At 43.0% G+C, this 25,026-nt stretch overlaps 1 protein-coding gene and 1 pseudogene across 15 annotated transcripts in view; both read left to right on the top strand.

Moving 5' to 3' along the window:
* STON2 (stonin 2) overlaps positions 1-10,929 on the top strand; it is a 176,143-nt gene extending 165,214 nt beyond the window's left edge. For 7 of the 15 annotated variants that reach the window (XM_063596103.1, XM_063596101.1, XM_034937952.3 and 4 more), the window contains 2 exons: positions 727-929; positions 3,103-10,929. In XM_063596103.1, the coding sequence (XP_063452173.1) occupies positions 727-929; positions 3,103-3,186 (287 nt within the window). In that variant the 3' untranslated portion in view covers positions 3,187-10,929. Of the gene's footprint in view, positions 1-726; positions 2,427-3,102 lie in introns of those variants that run through there. The other 8 variants (XM_034937953.3, XM_034937951.3, XM_034937948.3 and 5 more) reach the window with 2 other exon arrangements.
* Positions 10,655-12,005, top strand: LOC100984035 (uracil-DNA glycosylase-like; annotated as a pseudogene).
* The last annotated feature ends 13,021 nt before the right edge of the window (positions 12,006-25,026 follow it).

The following is a 25,026-nucleotide window of genomic DNA, read 5'->3' as shown; positions in this document are numbered from 1 at the left end:
ACCAGCCCACCCTGTTGTACTTCTCCCTCTTTATCCCTTGTACCCTAATCTCCCCACTTTACAGAGGAGGAATTGAGGCCTGGAGAGTATAAAGGACTTGAGGGCAGGAGCTCTGCTGCTTAGTAGGGGAGCTGGAAGTCCAACCCAGGTGTTCTGCTGGTTGGTGTTTTGTCCAGTGTTCCATATGCTTCCCTAATATCTATGTGCTATTTATAAAGTCCTTGTCATTTACATATATCATTTACCCGCAAAAGCATGCCAAAAGCATTTTGAAAGTATGAAATACTATTAAGAAAACCAATTCATTCTTCAAAGGAAAGCAATGATTTGCTCCAGGAAGCTGTCATTGGTATTTTATTAGGTGCTAAGTGCTGATCCCTTCCATTCCATTCTTCACATCCTTACCCCTTATTTCTTAGTGTTGGGGCTGTGTTCACATATCACTCTCACTTGAGCAGGCAGGATGGCCCCTGTTTCTCAGGCCTTGGGTTTTATTGCTAGGATACCAGGCTGCTAGAATCCGATGGAGTTATATTGAGGGGCTGAGGCATACAGGAGCGTGAATTCTGCTGAGCCGGGCGGATCCTCGTGCTCAACACTGGACCCTCTGAAAGGCTGCCGGGTGCCGAGCCCACAGGCCTCCTTTATTACCGAAGTGGCTCCTTTGGCTGTTCCTTCCACTTTCTCCCCAAATAATCTGATCTCTCGATTGTCTTTCTTTCATAGCTTCCGGTCACCCACACTGTTTCTTTTGCCACCTTGAACTCGGCTCTGACCGGGAAGTGCCTTCCAGATTTGCCAATCACGTGAATGTCGAGTTCAGCATGCCCACAACTTCTGCCTCCAAAGCCAGCGTGAGATCTATCTCTGTAGAAGACAAGACTGACGTCAGGAAGTGGGTCAATTATTCTGCACACTACAGCTACCAGGTAGCCTTGGGAAGCATCTGGCTAATGCTTCCAACTCCATTTGTTCACCCCACTACCCTCCCCCTCTTATTCCTTTTAGCCATGCTTACTATGTTCGCCTGGTAACCTCTTACTGCCTTAGAGGAAGTTCACCATACATAGCTGTGGGTGCGTCTGCTCTGATTTAAATGCATAATCTGGCTAGTGGATGAGAGAAAGGTTGGAAAAAAATAAAGAGGCTCATCAAAGAGGAGAATATAATGTCTTTCTGTCATTATGAGCAATGACAACAAAAAGAATAATGGGGGCCAGGCACAGTGGCTCACACCTGTAATCCCAGCACTTTGGGAGGTGGAGGTGGGCTGATTACTTGAGTTCAGGAGTTCAAGACCAGCCTGGCCAACATGTCGAAACCCCATCTCTATAAAAAGTACAAAATTAGCCGGGCATGGTGGCCTGTGCATGTAGTCCAGCTACTCAGGAGACTGAGGTGGGAGGATCACTTGACTCTGGGAGGTTGAGCTGCAGTGAGCCACGATTGCACCACTGTACTCCAGCCTGAGTGACAGAGTGAGACTGTGTCTCAAAAAAAGAAAAAGAGTAATGGGGTAAAGGAGTTGTTATTATTCATTTGCAATATAATTTATGTCACAGAGTAGTGAGCTTGGAAATGGAGGGGAGAAAATGCTATCCCAAAGCATATGCTTCAGTTAGAGTTGATGAAGTGGACCTGAACAAAGTTAGGACACACATGACCTGGGTACTGGGCTGTAACAGGACAAAACTCAAAAGCCAAGCAAATGTTTATAATAGTAACAGGGTCAGGGCTGTGGAAGGAATCATAAAAGTTGGAGTTTTCTGACATAAATAGAAAGCGATACTTTCCTGGGGAGTTAGAAATTCAATAGGAGATTAAATGCCAACGATTGGAAAGGGAGTTTGTTAAAGAAGGATTTTGCAAAGTGGTTTTCTATTTATAATAATATCCTTGGATTTATATGGTGATTTATTGTTCCTCTAAATGTTTCCTTAGCTGTGTGGGCTAAAATATTTAACTACCAAAAGGAACAAACACTCCATCTTGTGGCTAGGAAAAAAATAGCACCTCCCTCAAACCTGACTGTTGTGTGTTGAATCATTACCCTGTAGGTCAAGCGTCATAAATATCCAGAGTGGTGCTGAGAGGAGCAACCTGAACCCTGAGCTCAAAGAATTCCTTGCCTGAGCTATCAGAGATTTCGGTTGAGATGTATTACTTTCAAAGATTAATCTATTAATTTCTTGATAATTACAGCGACAGTATTTTGCAGAAGATATTGTAGAACTGTAAACATTCCAGTATTTATCAGTTCGGAGGTTTTCTAAAGAGAGAAAATACTGGAGGTGGCCCGGTGCTGTGGCTCATGGCTGTAATCCCAGACCTTTGGGAGGCCAAGGCAGGTGGATCATTTGAGGTCAGGAATTCAAGACCAGCCTGGCCAATATGGTGAAACCCTGTCCCTACTAAAAATTCAAAAATTAGCCAGGCACGGTGGTGCGTGCCTGTAATCTTAGCTACTCTGGAGGATGAGGCAGGAGAATCACTTGAGCCCGGGAAGTGGAGGTTGCGGTGAGCTGTGAGCCAAGATTGTGCCAGTGCACTCCGGTCTGAGTAACAGAATGAGACCCTGTCTCAAAAAAAAAAAAAAAACAAGTATTGAGGGGGTACAAACAGTCAATTACAAAGAAATTAATTCATTTGATAAATCTTTGTCGATTGCCCACCGTATTCCTACATTATTGCATAAAATATTGAACAAGATCCTGCCCCTGTCGTGTGGAGCCCATGGTATAGTGGAGCCAGACAGGTGTGCAAGATACAGTGGAAATATTCACAGAGAGAAGTACCTAAGTCTACTTAATAAGTCAAAAATAGCTTCACAGAAGGGGTGATCTTTGACCAAATGTACAAGGCAAAGAATAAGAATTTTCCTGGTGGACCATGAGGGAAAGGGAATTACAGACCAGTTAAAGAACATGTGCAAAGACAGAGACATGATATACTCAGGGCCAGTAGCTCCAATGTGGCTAACGCCCAAAATGTTAGCAAAATTATAAGAAATCTCAAAGTACCTGTGGAGTTTTGGTTTACTTATTTATTTGCATGCTTTTTCTCTTCTTTTTGATCTTTATCTCCAACTTCTATTCTTGGCAGGTGGAAATTGAGCAAAAAAAGAGTTTGAAGCCGGACTTTGAAGGAGATGAAATGGAAAATCCCAAGGAGTGTGGAGTGCAGTGACAAAGCCTTGCGGCAAGGAATCCTGATCCCAGAGTCATGATAGGGTGTCTTCCTGAGTCATGATAGGGTGTCTTCCTGAGTAGCTGAAGTTGCAGTCAATACCTGCTGTGGCCACTCCATGTTGGGAACAGTATACCAGATCTTCCTGTTTGCAGTTAATTGTATTTTACCAGGAAACCCTGAGAATGGTGGCTTTTGGAGAGGCTCTTTGATTCTGGTCATGCCTAAAGCACGAGGTTCACCTGACTGTTGGAGCTTACTGTATAATTAAGCCTCCTTGTCTTGTCTCTGCTTATCTCACAGCACTGGTATGTGGTTTGTTGTGACTGTTACAGTCAGGAAAAGAACCTCCCACATCAGTGTTAGCACGATTCCCTTCTGATGTTCATCTGTCACTCACATAACTTTCTGGCAAAGGCAGTCTTGAGAAGTTAATTAAGAATCCATCTCTTTCACTCTGTCTAGAAAAGGTTCAGAAAAGGTGCAAAACAAATTTCCTCTTTGGGTCTTACTAGACCTTTTTGAGGTGTCTCCATTCTTTAACTGTTAAGCTTTCAAGACATTTCCCTCCTGGCTCTAGATCGTTTAGATTGGAACACTTTTTCCATCTCTCTAAGGTTTCAGTCACAGGATTTGCTATCCTGAGTCACAACAGACAATGGAAAAAGGCACAATAGGAGACTTTTAAATTTTGTGAATGGACCCACATTCTGCAAAATGGCTGTTGAGGGGAAGGCAAAATTAATCTTAGTTTTCTTCATTCCAGAGAAAAGAGACATTAAATATAAGATGATGTTCAGTTCAAGAGGTAGATTCAATCTCAGTGAATTCCCAAATTCACACTGAAAAATACAGTCCACTTCTGATTCCTGAAACAAATATACATAATACCTGAGGCATTTGTAAGGGGCGTTTGGGAGTTCTTTTTATACCTCATGACCAATAGACAGTTGCATGTCCCTTTAACCCAACTTTATAGGAAATTTAAGCTGCAAAGATAATTTTTAAAGCTGTTTTAAAATTAAGCTTGAATGAGCTTTCCCCCAAAATTCAGAGTTTGATAATCACAGTATTGGATTGGATTGAAAAGGCATCTCTAGGGTAGAGACGTGGAAAAGCCATATTTTTCTAATGTTGGGAACATTATATTCTGATTCCAAGAGTCAGAACGCTCACTCCATCTTCTTTTTCTTCATCTGTTTCTGGGACAATTAATCTTCTTTTCCTTCATCCGTTCCTACTCACCTCTGCTTCTTATTTGTATCTTAGTGTTTTCTCCCATGAAGAATACAAGTCGGGGGACAGAAAGCACACTTTATTAGATTTGTAGATGATGCAGAAATGAACAATATCTCCAGTTTTTGGCTGATGGATTCAAGATTAATGTATTCAATGAACAATCATTGGAGTCTAAATATGTATTGACACTGGGATATAGAAATAGTTACAGTATTTTGAAATATCTGAACTAAGACTGAAAGTAAAAGGATGATTGAATAGGCATTAATGAGCAACCCTATATTCTGGGTTTTTAAAATGCAACCCTCTAAGTACAGAGTGGAGTGTGTGTTTGTGGATGTGTGTGTTTATGTGTGTGGTGTTGATGGGAACGGTGTTAGGAAGACCTGGTTTCACGGTAGTTTATAGAGAAATATTTCCTTACAGAAATGGAGGTTCAATGTTGAATCCGAAATATATCATGGCTATTCACAAAGCTAATGTATTCAGCTGGTGTTAATAAAAGCCTTACATGCTTTTATTAACCCTCCATCTAGTCCATATCTAAATGGAGGGTTGAGTTCAATTATGGGTATCATATTTTAAGAGAGACATTAATAAGTTGATTGTGTCCACAGGCAGGTGACCAGGGTTGTAAAGGGTCTGATGATGCAAGAACAAGGGAGTAGCTTCCCTGAAGGAACAGAAGGTATAGCTGGAAAGGGAGTGCAGACAAGGAGGGAATGATACAATAGCTGCCTAGAAATTTCTGTTGAGCTACAAAAAGGAAGAGGAATTAGATTTATTCTGTGTAGCTTCAAAGGGCAAAAATAAGAACAAAGAGGAACTTTACAGGTGACAAATGTTTGCTTCAATATAAGGAAGAATTTTCTAATAAGAGTTGTTCTAAAGAGGAATAGACTCAAGTTAGTAAAATTTCCTGTTCCTGTGACTGCCCAACGGTTAAAATAACCACCTATCCCACGTGCTGTGAAAGGGAATCTTACATTGGATTTGGTCTATATGTCTACCAAGATTCCTTCTAAATATAGGTTTAGTCTCAATAGTAATAAGACTCTCTAACTTCATTTGTCTTTTTCTTCATAAGTGGTTTTTCATGCTCTTTGAAATACAGTGGAGTTCCTTTGAGGTTTTTGTCAAGGAATTTCAACGCATATCTCTTCCCCTGTTGCACTGAAGGCTTTTGAGATTAATTCCTCATAGAACATCTAAATGGATTGGAGAGTTGGCAAGGGAAATGAAGCTCATCCCAGCACCTTCCTTAGTCACTCAGGCTTAGCACTCTGTCAAGATCTCTGCCTCATCTGCTAGCATAACATGTGGATTGCTTGTTGGAGCTTATTTCCCCGCCCCCCATGGTAAATTCTCATTTCCTGTGTACATGCACCTGGACTTTTTTGTTTTTTTACCAAGAGTTGGGAAAAATCCCTTCTATGCTATCTATATTCTGCAAACAAATTATTATTATTATTATTATTGAGACAGAGTATTATTATTATTATTATTATTATTATTATTATTACTGAGACAAAGTTTTGCTCTTGTCGCCCAGGCTGGAGTGCAGTGGCGTGATCTCGGCTCATTGCAACCTCTGCCTCCCAAATCTCCTGCCTCAGCCTCCTGAGTAGCTGGGATTACAGGCGCCTGCCACCATGCACCACTAATTTTTGTATTTTTAGTAGAGATGGGGTTTCACCATGTTGGCCAGGCTGGTCTCGAATGCCTGACCTCAGGTGATAAGCCTGCCTCAGTCTCCCAAAGCTCTGGGATTACAGGCGTGAGCCACCATGCTGGACCCACAAATTATTATTAATTTTTAAAAACCTAACATCTTAATTTCATCAAATTTGTTTTCCCTCTACTGTTTTTAGGAAACTGATTATGGGTAGCATTTAGGGGTTTGGGGATAATAATACTATATATTTTTAGACGTAATGAGTGTTTTACTAGGTTTAAATAACTTCTATAGAAAACACAAGTGGGCAAATTAGCTATGTAATAACCTACATAGAAAACAGTTGGGCAAATTACCTGTGGATATGCAGATTCTACTTTTGCCACCCTGGACCTGGACTTTTTATTTTTATTTTTTGTGGTCACAAATAATCTTTGTTATCAATAATGTGAAAATATTAAAAATGAATTCATTTTACCAGTACATAGTATTACTCTTAGAACATAAATTAGATATCACGTGGTATCAAGAGCTGTGCTTTCTTTTGAGTCTAGGGCCTGCTTTTTGACTTTACAGCAAAAAGATAAGAAATGTACTCATGACATGTCAGACAAGACAATGTGAGGCACTTTGTGGGAGACCATTGGATGATCCCGCTTGCCTGCTCTTGCAGACATAGTACTAGTTATTCCTTATCAAAAGTTTGCATTTCATTCATATTAAATATTATCTGGACAGTTTCATTTTTTCTATTTGGCTCTTCCCTTACTGTGCCTTCCTGCATTATTGGCAGGGTTCATAATCCTTGAGAACATTGTTTGATTTAAAATATTTTTTATTTGAAATGAGACTGATTTCTATTCAAATCCAGTGGCTGGGAGTAAGAGTTTATTTCCCTAGAAACTTATGTTTCTGAGAAATGGGATCCATGAAGGCAAGGACTGTATATAATTTTTTGTGTTTCCAACACCTAGCACAAAGCTTGGAATATAATAGGGTTCAGCCACCTTAAATGCTTGCCGGTAGGGCAAACGTATACTCATGAAATAAAGGAAAATGAGTATGTATTCAATAAATATTTGCTGAAAGAATACTGACCCCAAGACTCGAAGGCTACTTAACCCTTACTTATCATCAAATACTCATAATAAAGCCAGCAAGCATGCTTTTATTTCCTGAAGGACTTAAATAATTTTGCTTTCCTTTTACTCCTGCCTCCAGAGTCAAGTAATAAAACCTGTCAGCACTTAGGCACTTAATATGCTGCTGAATTTGAACTACAATGTACCTCATTCACATTGAAAAACACTTTTGTGCCCCAAAGCATAGTAGCATAGATGCTGTCCATAGTCACGGTGATTGATTGCTTTGTTCCTGCAAGTCAAACAGATCCATGAGCCTGAGCCTTGCCCATTTCAATGGTCACTAGGAAAACAAAGCATTTGATAGAGTGCACAACCAGTCTTCATGCAGTAGGTCTTTGTTCTTCCAGCACTAACCGCTGACCGTTACTGTGCATTTATTTTGTCACCACAGTAAGATGGAGGTCTGAGATAGTAAGGTCAAAATTTGTGAGATAAAGTCATGATTTCAGAGGTGATATATATTTCACCATAAGTTTAGTGGTGGGAGAACAGAATGAGCTGAAGTTTTTTCTTAAAAGTCTTGGGAATATTAAATTGGTTTAAGTAGGAAGCACTACCATCCAGCCTGCTTATAGAAATGCTCCCAGTTGGAGTGGTAACTTTAACTCTTCTAAAAATGAGGATTATATGTTAATTCCAGCATATCTAGACCTTAGTCAGGGATGTCCAATCTTTTGGCTTCCCTGGGCCACATAGGAAGAAGAATTGTCTTGGGTCACACATAAAATACACTAACAACAGCTGATGAGCTTTAAAAACATGGCCAAAAAATAGCATTTTCTTTTTTGTTTTTTTTTTTTTTTTTTTTGAGACAGAGTCTCAGTCTGTCACCCAGGCTAGAGTGCAGTGGCACAACATCGGCTCACTGCAACCTCCGCCTCCCGGGTTCAAGTGATTCTCCTGCCTCAACCTCCCGAGTAGCTGGGACTACAGGCATGCGCCACCACGCCTGACTAATTTTTGTATTTTTAGTAGAGATGGGATTTCATTATGTTGGCCAGCTGGTCTTGAACTTCTGAGCTCAGGTGATCCACCCGCCTTAGCCTCCCAGAGTGCTAGGATAACAGGCATGAGCCGCCGCGCCTGGCCAAAATAGCTTAATGTTTTAAGAAAGTTTATGAATTTGTCTTGGGCCACATTCAAAACCATCATGGGCCAAGGGTTGGACAAGCTAGCCTTAGGTCATGTCCAGAATGCAATTTAACAGGAATTTCAAGCAAAACTAACAAAAAATTAAATCCACAAGAAAATATCATTTGGTAAATGCACTGTCTCACACACTTTACTACCAAGTCCCATTCAAACCATGACGACCCTTTACATAAAATTAGGGCATTCTCACCAAGTTTCTAAAGATGATTTCTAAACATTACCAAGGTCTAAGTGCTAATTCCCCACAAACCATTTCTTATCTTGTTTAAATGAGACTGGCTTTAGATATCATGACTCATATTTATGTGTTTAAGGAATTAAACGTGAAGGAGATGTATAAGGCAACCACAAATGTAGAAAACAAATGTATGTATTAGTAATATTCTCCCATGTATTAACTAGAACAAGAATGTGAGATTTTTACATTTCTTCTAGTGTGCCTTAGCAAATCTGCTGGAAAGAGTCTAGTTGTTTTGAGAATTGAAAAAAAAATGTGTCTCTCAATTTGTCAATTCTAAGCCTGTAAAGGCAGAAACTATCCACAGTAATGAGTTTGGTAGTGCCTGGAGAGAGGCAAATGATCATTGGATGTAACAAAAGCTACAAGAGAACAGACTAAAAAAAGAATTTCAATATGAAAAAGTAAAATCTAGAGAGATGACAAATCAGCATTGGGTACCAAGCCTCAAAATACTTGAACTAGAAGCCATCTCTTAAAAGTAAGAAGCTCCAGGAAAAATAAAGATTGCATAGTAAAAAGGGATAGATGGCAGGATTAATTCAACTCAACAAATATTTATCAAATGTCTACTCTGGTCAGGTGCTGTGTTAGCAGCCAGCTTCCCTAAAGGGAGGAAAGGCTAGACACGAGGACATTGAGGATTGTTTATTTAAAGTCACTCATAGGCATGCCATAATGGATTTATTAAGGGGAAATTGGGGTTTCTGTGAATCTTTACAGGACATAGCCATGGAGACAATCACTATGTTAAGTAAGTTGCTGTTTTCCCAATTGGGCTTCAGTTTCCTGAGACAAAAAAGTGAGGAAGTTGGATTAATTGTTTCTTCAAGTCCTTTCCAGCTCTAAAGTTATGGGTTATTTTACGAAATATCCATTGGTGCCACCTTTCAGTGACTCTTCCTATGTTTATAAGAACCAAGAAATTTAAATTTTGAAGATTGGAAAAATCACCTAGTCCATCTTTTTCCTTTTCACATCTCTCTTTTTTTTTTTAATTTTTTTATCATTTCCCCAGACAACAGAAACAGACAACCTTCCAAATCCTCTATATTGCACTTGCCTTCCACACACAGATTTAAAAAGAGGATCAAAGAGGGTGGTGAAGATCAAGTGGAATGCTTCTTTCGAAGTTCCACTGGCATCATCTATCAGAACAATGGTGTGAGTGTGAAGAGGCACAGACAGGTCTCCAAAATAGATGTTAGGATTTGGGTGCTACCTGACACAGAAGTAGGTCTAACCCTCCAAGTACTGGGGATGCTAGGATAATCAATGAGGTATATATATATTTGTCATTTTGTATAAAATATTGTGAAAATTGAAGGAGGACACTCAGTAAACATCCTGGGACTATTTGTAAGTTATGGCAAAACCAGATGAGAGAAAAGGGACAGTCCCCTCTGTATCCTCGTTGTCTCTTAGTAACATCAAATTGTAGTTAAAAAAATTTTAAACTATGTACAAGCTACAAAATAGCATCTCTTTCATGGTATGTTTGAGTGTGTAATTTTAGTTTCTTTTCTGGTTGTACTTGTGGTAGTCAGATGTGTTGGATTGATTCCAACTGGACAGAGTAAGGAATTCCAGCATCCTCTTCCTGCTTGCTCGTGTTACCCCACAGATCAAACCCTCAATTCTAGTTGGGGATGCTGTCTAGCCCCACACCATGACTGAAGCCTTAAGCACTGTTGCGCCTCCATGTGCTTTGGATCAGCAACCCCAGTGGTATTCTACCAGAGCATTCTGGGAAAGCAGATGTATAGTCAGGTCCCAACAGCAAATTGTTGGGTGTGAGAGTTCTAAAGTATAGGGGTGAGGGAAGAGAAGGATATGAACTCCTCTGACCTTAAGCCAGCATTCATTTAACTTTTATGTCTACTTAACAAGAGAACCTGGAGAAAACTACCGTATTCAAGAGATTAATCAAAATCAGTGTTTTAGCCAGGCGGTGACAGAGAAGCACCATTCCTCACCCTCCATTCTTGTAATGTCTGTAATAAATTTCAGTGCGTCAGGATGGATGAACCCAAGATCCAGTGAATGATTCAGCTGTTCCAAGCCTTACATTTTCCATCATTCATCATCCATTCTCATTCAGTGTAACCTCTTGCACTATTGTGGTTAATTTTATGTAAAACCAGTTTATGTTTTTTTTTTTAATATGTGCCTATGTAATAAAGTCTACACACTGGCTATCTCTGTAGGTGAGGTTTTGTTTTTAGTTGTTCTACTGATTATATCCTTTTCTGAGCTATGAAAATGAATTATTAATAAAAAAAGTTTGAACAAAATATCACTATGCTAAATTTAATGAAGTCAGACATATGAAGAGTAATGCTTATTAATATAAGGCCAGTCACCCAGCTTGTATGGTTAGTGATCATAAGCTGACAAATTAACAAATGACCTGTTTAATTATCCTAGTTAAATTTGTCATAGATATAATTTAGTCAATTCAAGATAGGTTGGCTGGACCCAGTGGCTCATGCCTGTAATCCCAGCACTTTGGGAGGCTGAAGTGGGTGGATCACGAGGTCAAGAGATCGAGATAATCCTGGCCAACATGGTGAAACCCCATCTCTACTAAAAATACAAAATTAGCCGGGTGTGGTGGTGCATACCTGTAATCCCAGCTACTCAGGAGGTCGAGGCAGGAGAATTGCTTGAACCCGGGAGGCGGAGGTTGCAGTGAGCCGATGTCGTGCCCACAGCGTACCTGTGGTGTTTGGTGAGAGTTGGAAGAAACACCTCAATGGAGAGTTCGGAAAACTGTATTCTGTAAAACGAACGGGATTTGTTGCAGAAGAAAGAAAGCATTACACTGTTTATCCTCCCCAACACCAAGTCTTCACCTGGACCCAGATGTGTGACATAGGAGGTGTGGAGGTTGTCATCCTGGGACAGGATCCATATCACAGACCCTATCAAGCTCACGAAGCTGCTTTAGTGTCCAAAGACCTGTGCGATCTCTGCCTAGTTTGGAAAACATGTATGAAGAGCTGCCTACAGACAGATGGTTTTGATCATCCTGGCCATGGAGATTTATCTGAGTGGGCCAAACAAGGTGTTCTATTCACCGTCTTCACTGTGCAGAGCCATCAAGCCAATTCTCCTGAGAGAGGCTGGGAGCATTTGCCAATGCAGTTGTGTCCTGGCTAAATCTGAACTGAATGGCCTTGTCTTCTTGCTCTGGGCTCTTAGAAGGAGGGCAGTGCCACTGATAGGAGGTGGCAGTGTGTACTGCAGGTGGCTCATCTCTTCTGGTTGTTGGTGTATAGAGAGTTCTTTGGATGTAGACACTTACTCCAAGACCAATGAGCTGCTGCAGAAGTCCAGCCAGAAGCTCACAGACTAGAAGGAGCTGTGATCCTCAACTGAGGGGTGGTCTGTCTCCATTGGTGGTTTTTGAGAAGCTGCTGTTAAAGTATTTGTCATTTATGAAGTCGAATTGAAAATTTCTGAATTAATTCTTAAGTACTTTGCGTAAGGGGGCAAAGCTTTCATTACAACAGCCATGAAGCAGGCTGCCCAGGAATGGCAGCTTTATCCAGCCAGATACAGCAAAGGCTACTCTGTGACCAAATGTCTTTCTCTGCAACATGGCTTCAGCCCAAAATATGCAAACTTCTCAGAAGACTGGTGAGGTCAAATATTCACTTGGCTGTCTTCACCACCTTTATTTTTATGTTTAAGGGGGGAGATTGCACTTTTTGGTACAGCCCTAGTATTGTACCTGCTGCTACTAGGTTTTGCCTGGTTAGACTTCCAGTTACAAGGTGTTCGGGTGTTTTTGCTTAGAAAGGAACCCTTTTCAATGCCGGGCGTGGTGGCGCATGCCTGTAATCCCAGCACTTTGGGAGGCCGAGGCAGGCAGATCATGAGGTCAGGAGATCGAGATCATCCTGGTTAACACGGTGAAAACCCATCTCTACTAAAAAAAAAAAAAAAAAAAAAACATTAGCCCATCGTGGTGGTGGGCGCCTGTAGTCCCACCTACTCGGGAGGCTGAGGCAGGAGAATGGCGTGAACCTGAGAGGCAGAGCTTGCAGTGAGCCAAGATTGTGCCACTGCACTCCAGCCTGGGGGACAGAGCGAGACTCCGTCTCAAAAAAAAAAAAAAAAAAAAGAACCCTTTTCCCAGCCTGGCTGGGGATTCCGTCTCAAAAAAAAAAAAAAAGAACCATTTTCCCAACCTGGCTGGCGTTCCAGTCCCAGCCAGGCACACTGCTCCCTTGATCATTTAAGGAGCCCTCAGGCCCCTCCATAAAGGAAGCATGAGGATGTTCTGCAGGTTTCCAGAAATCTAGCCCAGAAATCAGGGCTCAATTTCCTGATTGTAGGGGAGGTGAAGTTTCCTAAGAAATAGTCCGTGGTATCAGCCTTAACAGATAGACAGGGGCTGAGAAAAGTGACCTGGGTCTTGTTATTCTCCGGTTGTTTTATGGAATAAGCAGTGGAATTTGAACAAGGAAGAAGAGAAAAGGCATTTTTCTTAAATGCGGGGGTGAGCTTCTCCTAGAGTTATCTTGAGTTGGGGTTTTTAAGGCAGCACGAACTGCCAAATGCTGTTTTTTTTGTGGACTGCAATCACTTTGCGATATTTTTTCGGTAACACTGAAAAGTTTTAGTTTTTTTAAAAAAATACTTATGCAAATATGTATATATTTTCGCAATTCGTTTTCTATCTTATTTTTTTTTTTGAGACAGAGTCTCTCTCTATTGCCCAGGCTGGAGTGCAGTAGCGCAATCTCGGCTCACTGCAACCTCTGCCTCCCAGGTTCAAGCGATTCTCCTGCCTCAGCCTCCCAAGTAGCTGGGATTACAGGTGCGCACTACCATGCCAGGCTAATTTTTGTATTTTTAGTAGAGACAGGGTTTCACCATGTTGGCCAGGCTGGTCTCGAACTCCTGACCTCAGGTGATCCACCCACCTCGGCCTCCCAAAATGCTGGGATTACAGGCGTGAGCCACTGCCCCCGGCCTCCAATTCGTTTTTTAGGAGACAGTCTTTATTGTTCCTGCACCTCCATCCTTGATCTTGTTACTGATGCTGTTTTGCTGTTAGCTGGGTTAGAGTGAATCCTGTGCTAGTTTGGTAATAAAAGACTGTTGAAGTTGTTTTGTTTTTTTTTTAACTGAATATCAGACATTATTCTTTCTTCTACTTCTAAAAATTTTTTCAAGACAGAGTCTCGCTCTATCACCCAGGATGCAGTGAAGTGGCATGATCACAGCTCACTTCAGCCTTGACCTCCTGGGCTCAAGTAACCCTGCCACCTCAGGCTCCCAAGTAGACGGGACTACAGGTGACACCTGGCTAATTTTAATTTTTATTATGGTAGAGATGGGGATCTTACTATGTGGCCCAGGCTGGTCTCAAACTCCTGGGCTCAAGCAATCCTCCCACCTTAGCCTCCCAAAGTACTGGGACTACAGACGCGAGCCACCATGCCCAGCCCCATTCCTCCTCCTGAAGTTCATTGACCATACCTTAAAGAGAAAATCCCTTTCAAACATCTTTCTCCTTTGGCCCTAGCCTGAGTAAATGGGCTGACTCCTCAAGTTCCAGACCATTGTCTCTTTAACTGCCAGAGGAAAACTGAAAACTCTTCTGAAAATCTCATCTTTAATGGGGATTAAATTCTAAAGTCAACACTATTGAAAATAATATAAATTGCCCATAAAGTAGACTAATGGAGTCTTCCTTAATGAAAGTTGCTCTATTTTTTAGTACGTTCTCACAAGGCCATAAAGAACTACCTGAGGTCAGGCACAGTGGCTCATGCCTAAAATCCCAGTACTTTGGGAGGCGGGGGTGGGCAGATTGCTTGAGGCCAGGAGTTCAAGACCAGCCTGGCCAACCCATGTCTACTAAAAATATAAAAACTAGCTGGGTGTGGTGGCACGTGCCTGTAATCCCAGCTACTCAGGAGGCTGAGGCACAAGAATCACTTGAACCCAGGAGGCAGAGATTGCAGTGAGCCAAGACCATGCCACTGCACTCCAGCCTGGGTGAGAGTGAGACTCGGTCTCAAAAAACAGAACCACCTGAGACTGGGTAATTTATAAAGAAAAAAGGTTTAATTGACTCACAGTTCAGCAGACTGTATGGAAGCATGGCTGGGAGGCCTCAGGAAATGTACAATCTTACAGTCATGGATGGCAGAAGGCAAAGAGGAAGCAAGCCTGTCTTAGCATGGTAGAGCAGGAGAGGGCACTAAGCAGGAAGTGCTACACACTTTTAAACAAGCAGATCTTGTGAGACCTCACTCATTATCATGAGAATAGCAAGGGGAAAATCCCCCTGCCATAATCCAATCACCTCCCACCAGGCCCCTCCTCCAACACTGAAGATTATAATTCAACAGGAAATTTGAGTGGGGACACAAGAGCCAAACCTTATTGTTCTATGGCCCTCAATTAATTTTTCAGTTTCTTCCTTGATATTGACAGAGTGATCACCAAGTAAATCCCAGCCACCTGAACGATGTGTTCCAGTTCTTGGTTAGTGTGGGGAAGTGAGTAAAATGAGTCACACAATTATTCTGAGTTTTACCAACGTGAATTGACTGTTTCTGACTTGACATCATCCTTCACAGACCCACTGAGTGTAATGGCAGACAAAATAACTTGATGGGAGGTAAAATGAGTCTCCATTATACGCCACCTTTATTAGGCAAAGTAATTTTTAGTTCATTCTATCTTATCCTGTCATGGACCCATTGAAGAATTTTTACAGACAGAAGAGAAATCTGCCTTAAATCTCCAAAAAAGAGCTAACAAAAACTCACAATTTTCTCAGCAGTCTCAAAAGTTACAGATAAAATTTTCAGAAAGCATTAAGGTCCAAATACCTATAGTTTCCTGCCCTGCCACAGTCTAGGTCAATGGACAAGAACAGGATACAACCTATTCTCCACCTATAGAGAGCAAACCCAATGGGTCATGACCTTCTCTTCCCTCTTTTCCTCCCCCTTCCTTTACCCTCTCTCTTGTCTCTTCTCTTCTTCACTAACAGGCATGAAGTCCTGAGAGCCTAGACTAACCTGGTGGCAGCGGCAGAGAAAGGGACATATCTTAGAGATCTGAAACAGTCCCCAATTCTATCTGCCCAGGTCGATTGCTTTTTGCCCACACTCCTATTGCATATCTCATTGGTTGCCTTTAATACTTGTGTGCTGCTTTTTAATGTTTTGTATTTATTAGATTTGTCCTCCTGATTAAAAAAGCAATAGTTAATTAAGAGAATTGGCTTTCTCCGTGTGTGGCAAAGTACACCAAAAATAATATGAATCAGCAAACACAAATCAATGTGCAATTAAAAATGACAAATTTAATTTTGCATTCTAATAAAACTTTCTTGTAATCGCTTGAAGTCAATCCCCTGCTTCCATTACTGGGGATCTGCAGTCTGGAAAGTCTTCTCCCTACTGTTGCTTTTCTTTCTCTTTGCAGCTCCAAGGTTAGTGCTGTCAGGAGTGCTGCAAGCATGTTTCCTTCTAATTTGCTGGCAGTAAAAAATCTATCCCCTTTTACTCAGTACACTTCTGTGAGGAGAAATAGGAAAAACGCCAAAGTACTTTTCCCCATTCTTACTCGGTTCCTCAATGCAACAGTTTTGACACCAACTCTAGAAATAGAAAAAAACAACACAAGACGTATTTTTCTTGTTCTCTACTCTCACACAGTCACTCAGCACTTCTGGCACCAGGTGTGTGGGAGTTTTTCGCCAGAAATCAAGCAATTCTGCAGTGGATTCTGCAACAGATTCTCCAGCGGACAGCAGCCAAGTGTCCTCCAGTTCACGATCCACCTGGAGTGAACAGGCAATTCTGACACTATCTACCTGGAGATAGCATCAGATCTCACGGGTTGAGGGGCTTAGTCCCCAACATTGCCCTCCACTTCAGATGCCATGGATTGTGGCCTGTACTTGTTTCTGACTAACTGGTTATAAATAGGGGTTTTTAGTACTCCTTGCTGGGTTTCAGTTAATTTCCTAGAGCAGCTCACAGAACCCAGAAAAACACTGTTTTCTCATGTTTTATAAAGAATATTACAAAGGATACAGATAAATAACCAGATGGAAGAGATGTATGGAGCAAAGTGTGGGAGAAGGAGGGCAGAGCATCCATGCCCCTACAGAAACCTCCATATGTTCAGCTACCTAGAAGCTCTCTGACTCCAGTCCTTTCAGGTTTTTATGGGAGTTTCATCATGCAGGCATGATTGATTAAATCGTTGGCCTTTGGTGATCAACTCAACCTTCAGCCCCTCTTCCCTCCCTCTGAGATCGGGGCATGAGGCTGAGAGTCTCAACCCTCTAATCCTGCCTCAGTCTTTCCAGTAACCAGACCCCACCCTGAAGCTATCTAGGGGCCCCCAGCCACCAGTCGTATCATTAGCACCTAAAAGATACCCTTATCAGTCCACAGATTCTAAGGGTTTTAGAAGCTGTACGTCAGGAAACAGGAAGAAAGCCCAATATTTATTTTACAATATCACAACTTCTAATAAGGGAATGACAACTGCAATGAAAAAGAAAGGTTCCGCGCAAAGGAAGAATGCAAGCACTTAGCGACCAGACTGAATGGTGGAACAAAGGAAAAAGAATCAATGATTTAGAAATGTGGAACCTGGTCATGTTTATCCTATAAGTAGCCTATCAAAAACCCTAATGTTTTTCTTAAAAAGTTGCTATTTTGCTACCAAAATACCAAATAAAAAGTTCTATACCAATATATCCTTTCCTAAGATTTTTAAATTATGAACTTGATGAGTACCCAAGACATCAGTCTGCTGCTTAGTTTAGGAAAAGCTAACAAGAAAGTCTATGATCTGTCAATAAAAACATTAAAAAAATTAAAAGCTGCATAACCAAAGAAAAATAAGAGCAAAACCCCAAGACACCCCACAAAGGTGAACACTTACTTCTTCTTCTTTTATTTTTTTGAGACAGAGTCTCATTCTGCCGCCCAGGCTGCAGTGCAGTGGCGTGATCTCGGCTCACTGCAACTCCCGCCTCCTGGGTTCAAGTGATTCTCCTTCCTCAGCCTCCCAAGTAGCTGGGACTACAAGCGCACGCCGCCATGCCCAGCTAATTTTTGTATTTTTAGTAGAGACAGGGTTTCACCATGTTGGCCAGGATGGTCTCAATCTCTTGACCTTGTGATCTGCCCGACCTGGCCTCCCAAAATGCTGGGATTACAGGCGTGAGCCACCACGCTTGGCCAACGCTTACTTCTAAGTGAATGAAAGGACCTCATTTCTACTCAAGGTCCTTGACCCTTTTCCACAAATATTCAAGTAATGGGATTTCTACTTTCAGGTAGACGATGCATCCATTGAGGAATGTTCTCTGTGGCAAGGCAGCATGGTCAAATGGGGGATCGAATTTTGAAGGCAATGTTTTTCTCATCTCTGCAACCCAGAATTGAGTTCGGAAAAGCTAACAAGAAAGTCTATGACTTGTCAATAAAAACATTTTTTAAAAATTGAAAGCTGCATAACCAAAGAAAAATAAGAGCAAAACCCCAGGACACGCCACAAAGGTGAAGACTTACTTCTAAATGAATGAAAGGACCTCATTTCTACTCAAGATCCTTGACCCCTTTCCAAAAATATTCAAGTAATGGGATTTCTACTTGCAGGCAGACAGTGCTTCCATTGGGGAATGTTCTCTGAGGCAAGGCAACATGGTCAAATAGGGATGGAATTTTGAAGGCAATGCTTTTCTCATCTCTGCAACCCAGAATTGAGTTATCTGTGCTCTGAGACTTTTTCTTTATAAACCATTTAATGCTTCAATGATGGCAAAGCTAATTCAGCTTCCCAACAGTGTTACCTCTGGAATCCCACCTCGGGGATTTTGTATCCTCTAGATCTTGGCAGTAAATTTTTGGAAGTACTTGTTTCTGGTTAGAAGTATTTTTAATGTGCCCTGATAAATATGGAGACAGTATCTCCAAAAGTTGACCTTCGGAACAATAAGCATCATCCTCATCATCACAGTAACTTGTTGTAGTGGGCCAAGATCATGCCACTGCACTCCAGCCTGGGTGACAGAGCAAGACAGAGCAAGAGCCTTCCTTTTAACTAGTCTCTCCTCTTAACACATTTTATTTCTTCTAATTAAACATAAGGCACAAAATACATACATTCCACTACAAAACCTCTTATCAAATAAATTTTACATATTTAACATTTAGCCTGTGAGTTCTTTTGCTAGCTCAATGTGCTTTCCTCTACATTACTCAACAGTGACAGCAGCAATGGCCAGCACTCTGCTTTGTGTTTTATGTGCATTACTTCATTTAATCCTTGTAATAACCCTACAAAGGAGGGTTACTAAACATTTTATACCTGTAAATATCCTCATTTTGCAGGTATATAAAAAAACAAAACTGAAGCACAGAAGGTCAGTTAATTTGCCCAACAGTCATAAAGATAATGGTGGAACTTACTGTCTTTATCTCTGCTTCTAATCTTTGTTTAAGCTCTCATCTCTGGTTTTCTGCCACCTACAGGAAGGTTGTGAGTGAGTCCATTCCATTTCAGGTGACAGTTATAACTAGTATCTTCGGAGCACTCTGTCATCTTTAGGAATAATTGCAGAGCAATATAGTAGTAATTCAATAAATGTCTCTAAGCCCCCCATGAGGTTGAAAGGGCATAGAGATAAATGAGATATGGTCCCAACCCTCTAGAAGCACCCATTCAGAAGACAGTTTTGATAGCAAATCTACCGTCAGAGCCAAGAGCAACACACTTGACCTCTTTGTTTGAGTTACAAAAGGGCACCCCACTTTCTGGCTGACAAAGCTCCACACCAGAACATAGAGAATACCGCAGGTAGATCAAGAGCTGGATTTTGCTGGGCCAAGTGGCTCATGCCTGTAATCTCAGCACTTTGGGAGGCCAAGGTTAACAGATTGCTTGAGCCTAGGAGTTTGAGACTAGCCTAAGCAACATAGTGAAACCCCATCTCTACAAAACATACAAAAATTAGCCGGGCATGGTGGCACATGCCTGTAGTCCTAGCTACTCAGGAGGCTGAGGTGGGAGTATCCCTTGAGCCTGGGAAGTGGAGGCTGTAGTGGGCTGAGATCATGCCACTGCACTCCAGCCTGGGTGACAGAGCAAGACCCTGTCTAAAAAAAAAAAAAAAAAGAAAAGCTGGATTTCATCTCTGCCTTTATAAAACAGTCCTTTTATGCAGTGTGAAAACTACACAACAGTATGTGGTATCTTCAGTTCTATAGTTGGTACCCAAATTATGAGTTTGTGGAGATCTATTCTTTAAAGACGTGCATGAAAATATTAGATGCACAGAATTTATGGAAACATGAATCCATATGTTAGAAAATATGGGGCAGTGATGGAATGTTCTACTATTTCATTTTAATCCCAGTATCAATAAAGGGTAGGAAAACAGATAAGCCTGTGGGAAACAATAAAGTATTTGAGAGGAAAAAAGGAGGAGCAACAAACGGAAAACCAAAACCAGTGAAGAGGGAATGACTGAAGGCCCTATGGAGAATGAGCACATCCTTAATCTTGAAACTTTAGGAAAACGTAATATGTCTATTGTAAGCAAGTACATACAGAAATGTTCCTAGGAATGACTTTGGGAGGCTGGGCCACATTTGCGTATTCCAGCAATGACTATTTCACCTTTGCTTATAAGGCTGCATTTGTCATGAGACCACAGTATTCTTGACCACTCTATAATATTACCCTCATCAACAAAAACAAAAATCGTTTAGGGAATTCATTTTTTTTTTGAGACGGAGTCTCGCTCTGTCACCCAGGCTGGAGTGCAGTGGCGCGATCTCAGCTCACTGCAATTTCCGCCTCCTGGGTTCAAGCGATTCTCCTGCCTCAGCCTCCCAGGTAGCTGGGACTACAGGCACATGCCATCACGCTTGGCTAATTTTTAGTAGAGACGGGGTTTCACTATGTTGGCCAGGCTGGTCTCGAACTCCTGACATTGTGATCTGCCCACCTCGGCCTCCCAAAGTGCTGCGATTACAGGCGTGAGGCATGGCGCCCGGCCTAGGGAATTCTTAAGATTAGCAAAATAATGAGTCTAACTACTAAGCGGTACACATTAAAACTTGAAAATATTGTCTTTCTTGCCCTCAAAATGAATTACATTTAAGAAGATAATGTAGGCCGGGCGTGGTGGCTCACGCCTGTAATCCCAGAATTTTGGGAGACCGAGGCAGGCGGCTCACTTGAAGTCAGGAGTTCAAGACCAGCCTGGCCAACATGGCAAAACCCCATCTCTACTAAAAATACAAAAATTAGCCAGGCGTAGTGGCGGGCGCCTGTAATCCCAGCTACTCGGGAGGTTGAGGCAGGGAGAATTGCTTGAACCTGGGAGGCGGAGGTTGCAGTGAGCCGAGATCGCACCAGTGCACTCCCGCCTGAGCAACAGAGCGAAACTCCATCTCAAAAAAAAGAGAGAAGAAGAAGATAACGTATAATGCAAGGTATAGATAACAAGTGCCAAATAAATGGTGCTAAAATTATGGATTTTGGAAATGCAGGGAGAAATCAAATTACCTCTTACAACCAGGGGAAAGACTGAGAGAAAGGCTGTGCTTTCAGCTAGCTCTTAAAGGAAAGGGTACCACTTCAAAAGGCAGAGCAAGGCAGGGTGAAGAAAGGAAGTACATTCCAAGTAGAGAGAACACTATGATGTAAGTAAAGGAGGCAGAATTAAGTGTAAGTGGTGGATTTAGAGAAAATCAGTATATCTGTTTGACAGGGATAGTAGAAATAATAAAAGTGCCTAACTATGGCAGACTGTGTTCTCCCAAAATGAATGCAATGAACAGCAATATTTTCAGTTTCACATGTTATTTATTCTATCCGCCATCAAATGGTGGGGTCTCTTTCCCATCTCTTTAATCTGGGTTATGACTGGTTTATGTCTGTTTCAACTGAGAAAGTATAGTGGAAGTGATGCTATGTGACTTCCAAGTCTAGGTCATAAAGGATATAGCTTCTGCCTGGCTCTCTCTTAGGACATTCACCTTTGGAACTCAGCCACCATGTGTGAGGGAGCCCAGGCCACAAGGAGAGGCTACATGTAGGTGTTCCAGTTGACAGTCCCAGCGAAAGTCTCAGCCAACAGCCAGAATCAACCAAAACACGTAAGTACATGAACCTGCAGATGATTCGGCCCTCAGACTCAATGTCTTCCAGCTGAGGCACCAGATACCAAAGAACCGAGACAAGCCATGCCCTCTGTGCCCTATCCAAATTGCCAATCCACATAATCTGTGAGCTTAATAACTGGTTGTTTCAGGCCAATAATTTTGGGGGTAATTTGTGACATAACCATAATAACTGGAACACTAATATCAATTGGGTAATGACCATATGCCATGTTCTATGTTTGATGCCTTATATTTTATATCAGTTAGCTATTTCTGTGTAACAAACCACCCCAAATCTCAGTAGCTTACAAAACAGTTATTTCTCTACTATAGCTCACACATCCGTGAGTCTATTAGAGGTTGGCTGACCTAGGCTGGGCTTACTCTGGTGTCTAAGTGTTGGCAGGCAGCTCTGCTCCAGGCCATGTGTGGCTGGGGCATCTAAGCTAGGACAGATCTGCTTTATGTGTCTCTCATCCTCCTCTAGGAACCAGCAGGCTTGCCTGAATATGTCACTTTCATGGGGAAGAATGACAGTGGAAACACATAAAGCTTTTGAGGCCTAGGCTTAAAAATGGCACACTATCTGGCCAGGTGTGGTGGCTCACACCTGTAATCTCAGCACTTTGGGAGGCTGAGGCAGGTGGATCACCAGAGGACTGGAGTTTGAGACCAGCTGACCAACATGGTGAAACCCCATCTCTACTAAAAATACAAAAAATTAGCCAGGCATGGTGGCACATACCTGAATCCCAGCTACTTGGGAGGCTTAGGTAGGAGAATTGCTTGAACCTGGGAGGCGGAGGTTGCAATGAGTTGAGATTGTGCCACTGCACTCCAGTCTGGGCAAAAAGAGCAAAACTCCATCTCAAAAAAAAAAAGGCGCACTATCACTTCTCCCACATTCTATTGGCCAAATCAAGTTACATGGCCAGACCCAGATTAAAGAGGTAGGAAAACATACACCACCTATTTAGTGTACTATGAAGTCACAAGGAAAGAGTATGCACTTTGGGAGGGGTAAAGAATTGGAGCCAGGGCTGAGTGTGGTGGCTTACGCTTGTAATCCCAGCACTTTGGGAGGCCAAGGCAGGTGGATCACCTGAGGTCAGGAGTTCAAGACCAGCCTGGCCAACATGGTGAAACCCCATCTCTACTAAAAAAATACAAAAAATTAGCCGAGCATGGTGGCAGACACCTGTAATCCCAGCTACTCGGGAGGCTGAGGTAGGAGAATCACTTGAACCCGGGAGGCAGAAGTTGCAGTGAGCTGAGATTGCGCCACTGCACTCCAGCCTGGGCAACAAGGCAAGACTCCATCTCAAAAAAAAAAAAAAAAAAGAATTGGAGCCAGGAGTAATGTCAGCAAGATGGCTGACTAGAGACACCTGCTGCTTGTCCTGCCCAACAAGAAAGGCCCAAGGCAATGAATAAACAGCTCACTTTGACTGGAGTGTCGAAGGGAGAGCACTGGAGTACCGTGGGGGAGTGGGATGAATCTGCGGTGATAGAAGTCCGGAAGAGCAGCATGGAGGCACCCGGCCTCTACAGCCCCATCTGCTTTTCCCAAATCGGATTGGCCTGAAGACAGGAGGGACTTCCTGTTGTGGAGAAAAGGTAAGCAGATCCCCACCAGCCTTCATTATCTTGACAAACACCTATAGTCCTTTCTACAGGAGAACCCCACAGTTCTCACAAGCCCTGAGCCCCGTTTGGAGAGCTGCCTGGAATTCATGCAGCTGCACTGCCTTGGATTAGGAGTGTAAGGTGTGCACTCCCCACCCCCACCCACTCCCTGTGAGCGAAGCTGCTGCAGCATAGCCCCATCTTGACAGCAGAGCCACCTGTGGAGTGCACCCTCCTCCCAGGGTCAGCAGCCACCCCAGCACTGGGGCTCCATTTTCATTACGCCAAGCCCACAAGGGTAGCTGGATGCCACAGCCCTAGCTGTGCAGAGCTTGGGCCCAGGATCAGCTGTAACTCTGGTCCTGCAAAGCAGGGAAACCAATTCCCACCACCATACATCCAGCTAGAGAAAGAGTCTGCCGGTCTCGCCCAGGGCAAACTGTCCATGAGCTAGCCAAACCACTGTGTGTCCTCCCACATATGGGAGCTGAGATGCCCCAGGCCAGCAGAGTGGCTACACTAGAACTAGCCCTGCAGCACCCCTGCCCCCAACAGTCATGCTCCTGACCTGCCCAGTGGGCCTGTGTCTCCGATAAGAGCTTAAGAAAGAGTCCTGTAGGTCACTACTGGTGGCACGTCTCCAGGGCAGCCAAGCAGCCAAGAGCCCATATCCCGGACTTAAAAAGCAGTCCCGCAGGCTGCCCCTTGTGGGCGTGCCCCTGAGCCAGCTGAGCAGCCATGCACTTGAATCCCAGACCTGAGAAACAGCCCTGTGGGCTGCCCCTGACAGTCATCCCCCAGGACAACTGACCAGCTGTGTGTCCGTGTCCTAGATTGAGAAACAGCCCTGCAGGCTGCCTGTAGTAGACACAACCACAAGCTGACTAAGCAGTCCTGTGCTCCTTGCCCAGGCCTACGAAATAATCTCATGGGCCCACCCACAGAAATGCCCCTAGGCCATTTGAGCAGCAATGCAGATATGTCATAGGTCTGAGAAATAGCTTTGTGCCCAACCCAGGCAGCAGAGCAGTCATGCACCCATGCACTGGATCTGAGAAATAACCTGCGGGCCACCCCCAGCAGACGTGCCCCTGGGCCAGCCAAGCAGACTTGTGCCCACATCCTGGGCGTGAAAAGCAGCCCCATGGGCCGCCAATGGCAGACATGTCTGCAGGCCAATCAAACAGTTGTGTACCAGCATCCTGAGCCAGAGGAACAGCCCCCTGGACCATCCTCAGCAGATGTGCACTCACACCAGCCAAGAAGCCATGTGATCACGTCTTGAGCCTGAGAAACCTCAGGGACCACCCCCAACAAACATGCCCCAGGCCAACTGAGAAACTGGGCAGCTGTGTCCTGGGCCTAAGAAACTCTGTGAATCACCCAGAGCAGACACACCCTAGACCAGCCAAGCAGCTTTATGCCTGCATCCTAAACCAAAGAAAGCATGTTGTGGGTCACCCCTGGCAGACACATCACCAGGCCAGCCAAGCAGCTGTGTGCCCACATCCTGGGTTGAAGAAAGTCCCACAAACCGAGATGCGCCACGGCTTTGGTAGCAACGGCAGCTCCAGCCGGGCCTGAGCTGTGCTGGCA

This window comes from Pan paniscus, chromosome 15, assembly GCF_029289425.2.
Source record: "Pan paniscus chromosome 15, NHGRI_mPanPan1-v2.0_pri, whole genome shotgun sequence".
Classification (NCBI taxonomy): domain Eukaryota; kingdom Metazoa; phylum Chordata; class Mammalia; order Primates; family Hominidae; genus Pan; species Pan paniscus.
Note: the sequence above shows the minus strand (reverse complement) of the source record. Positions and strands in the feature narration are given on the sequence as shown.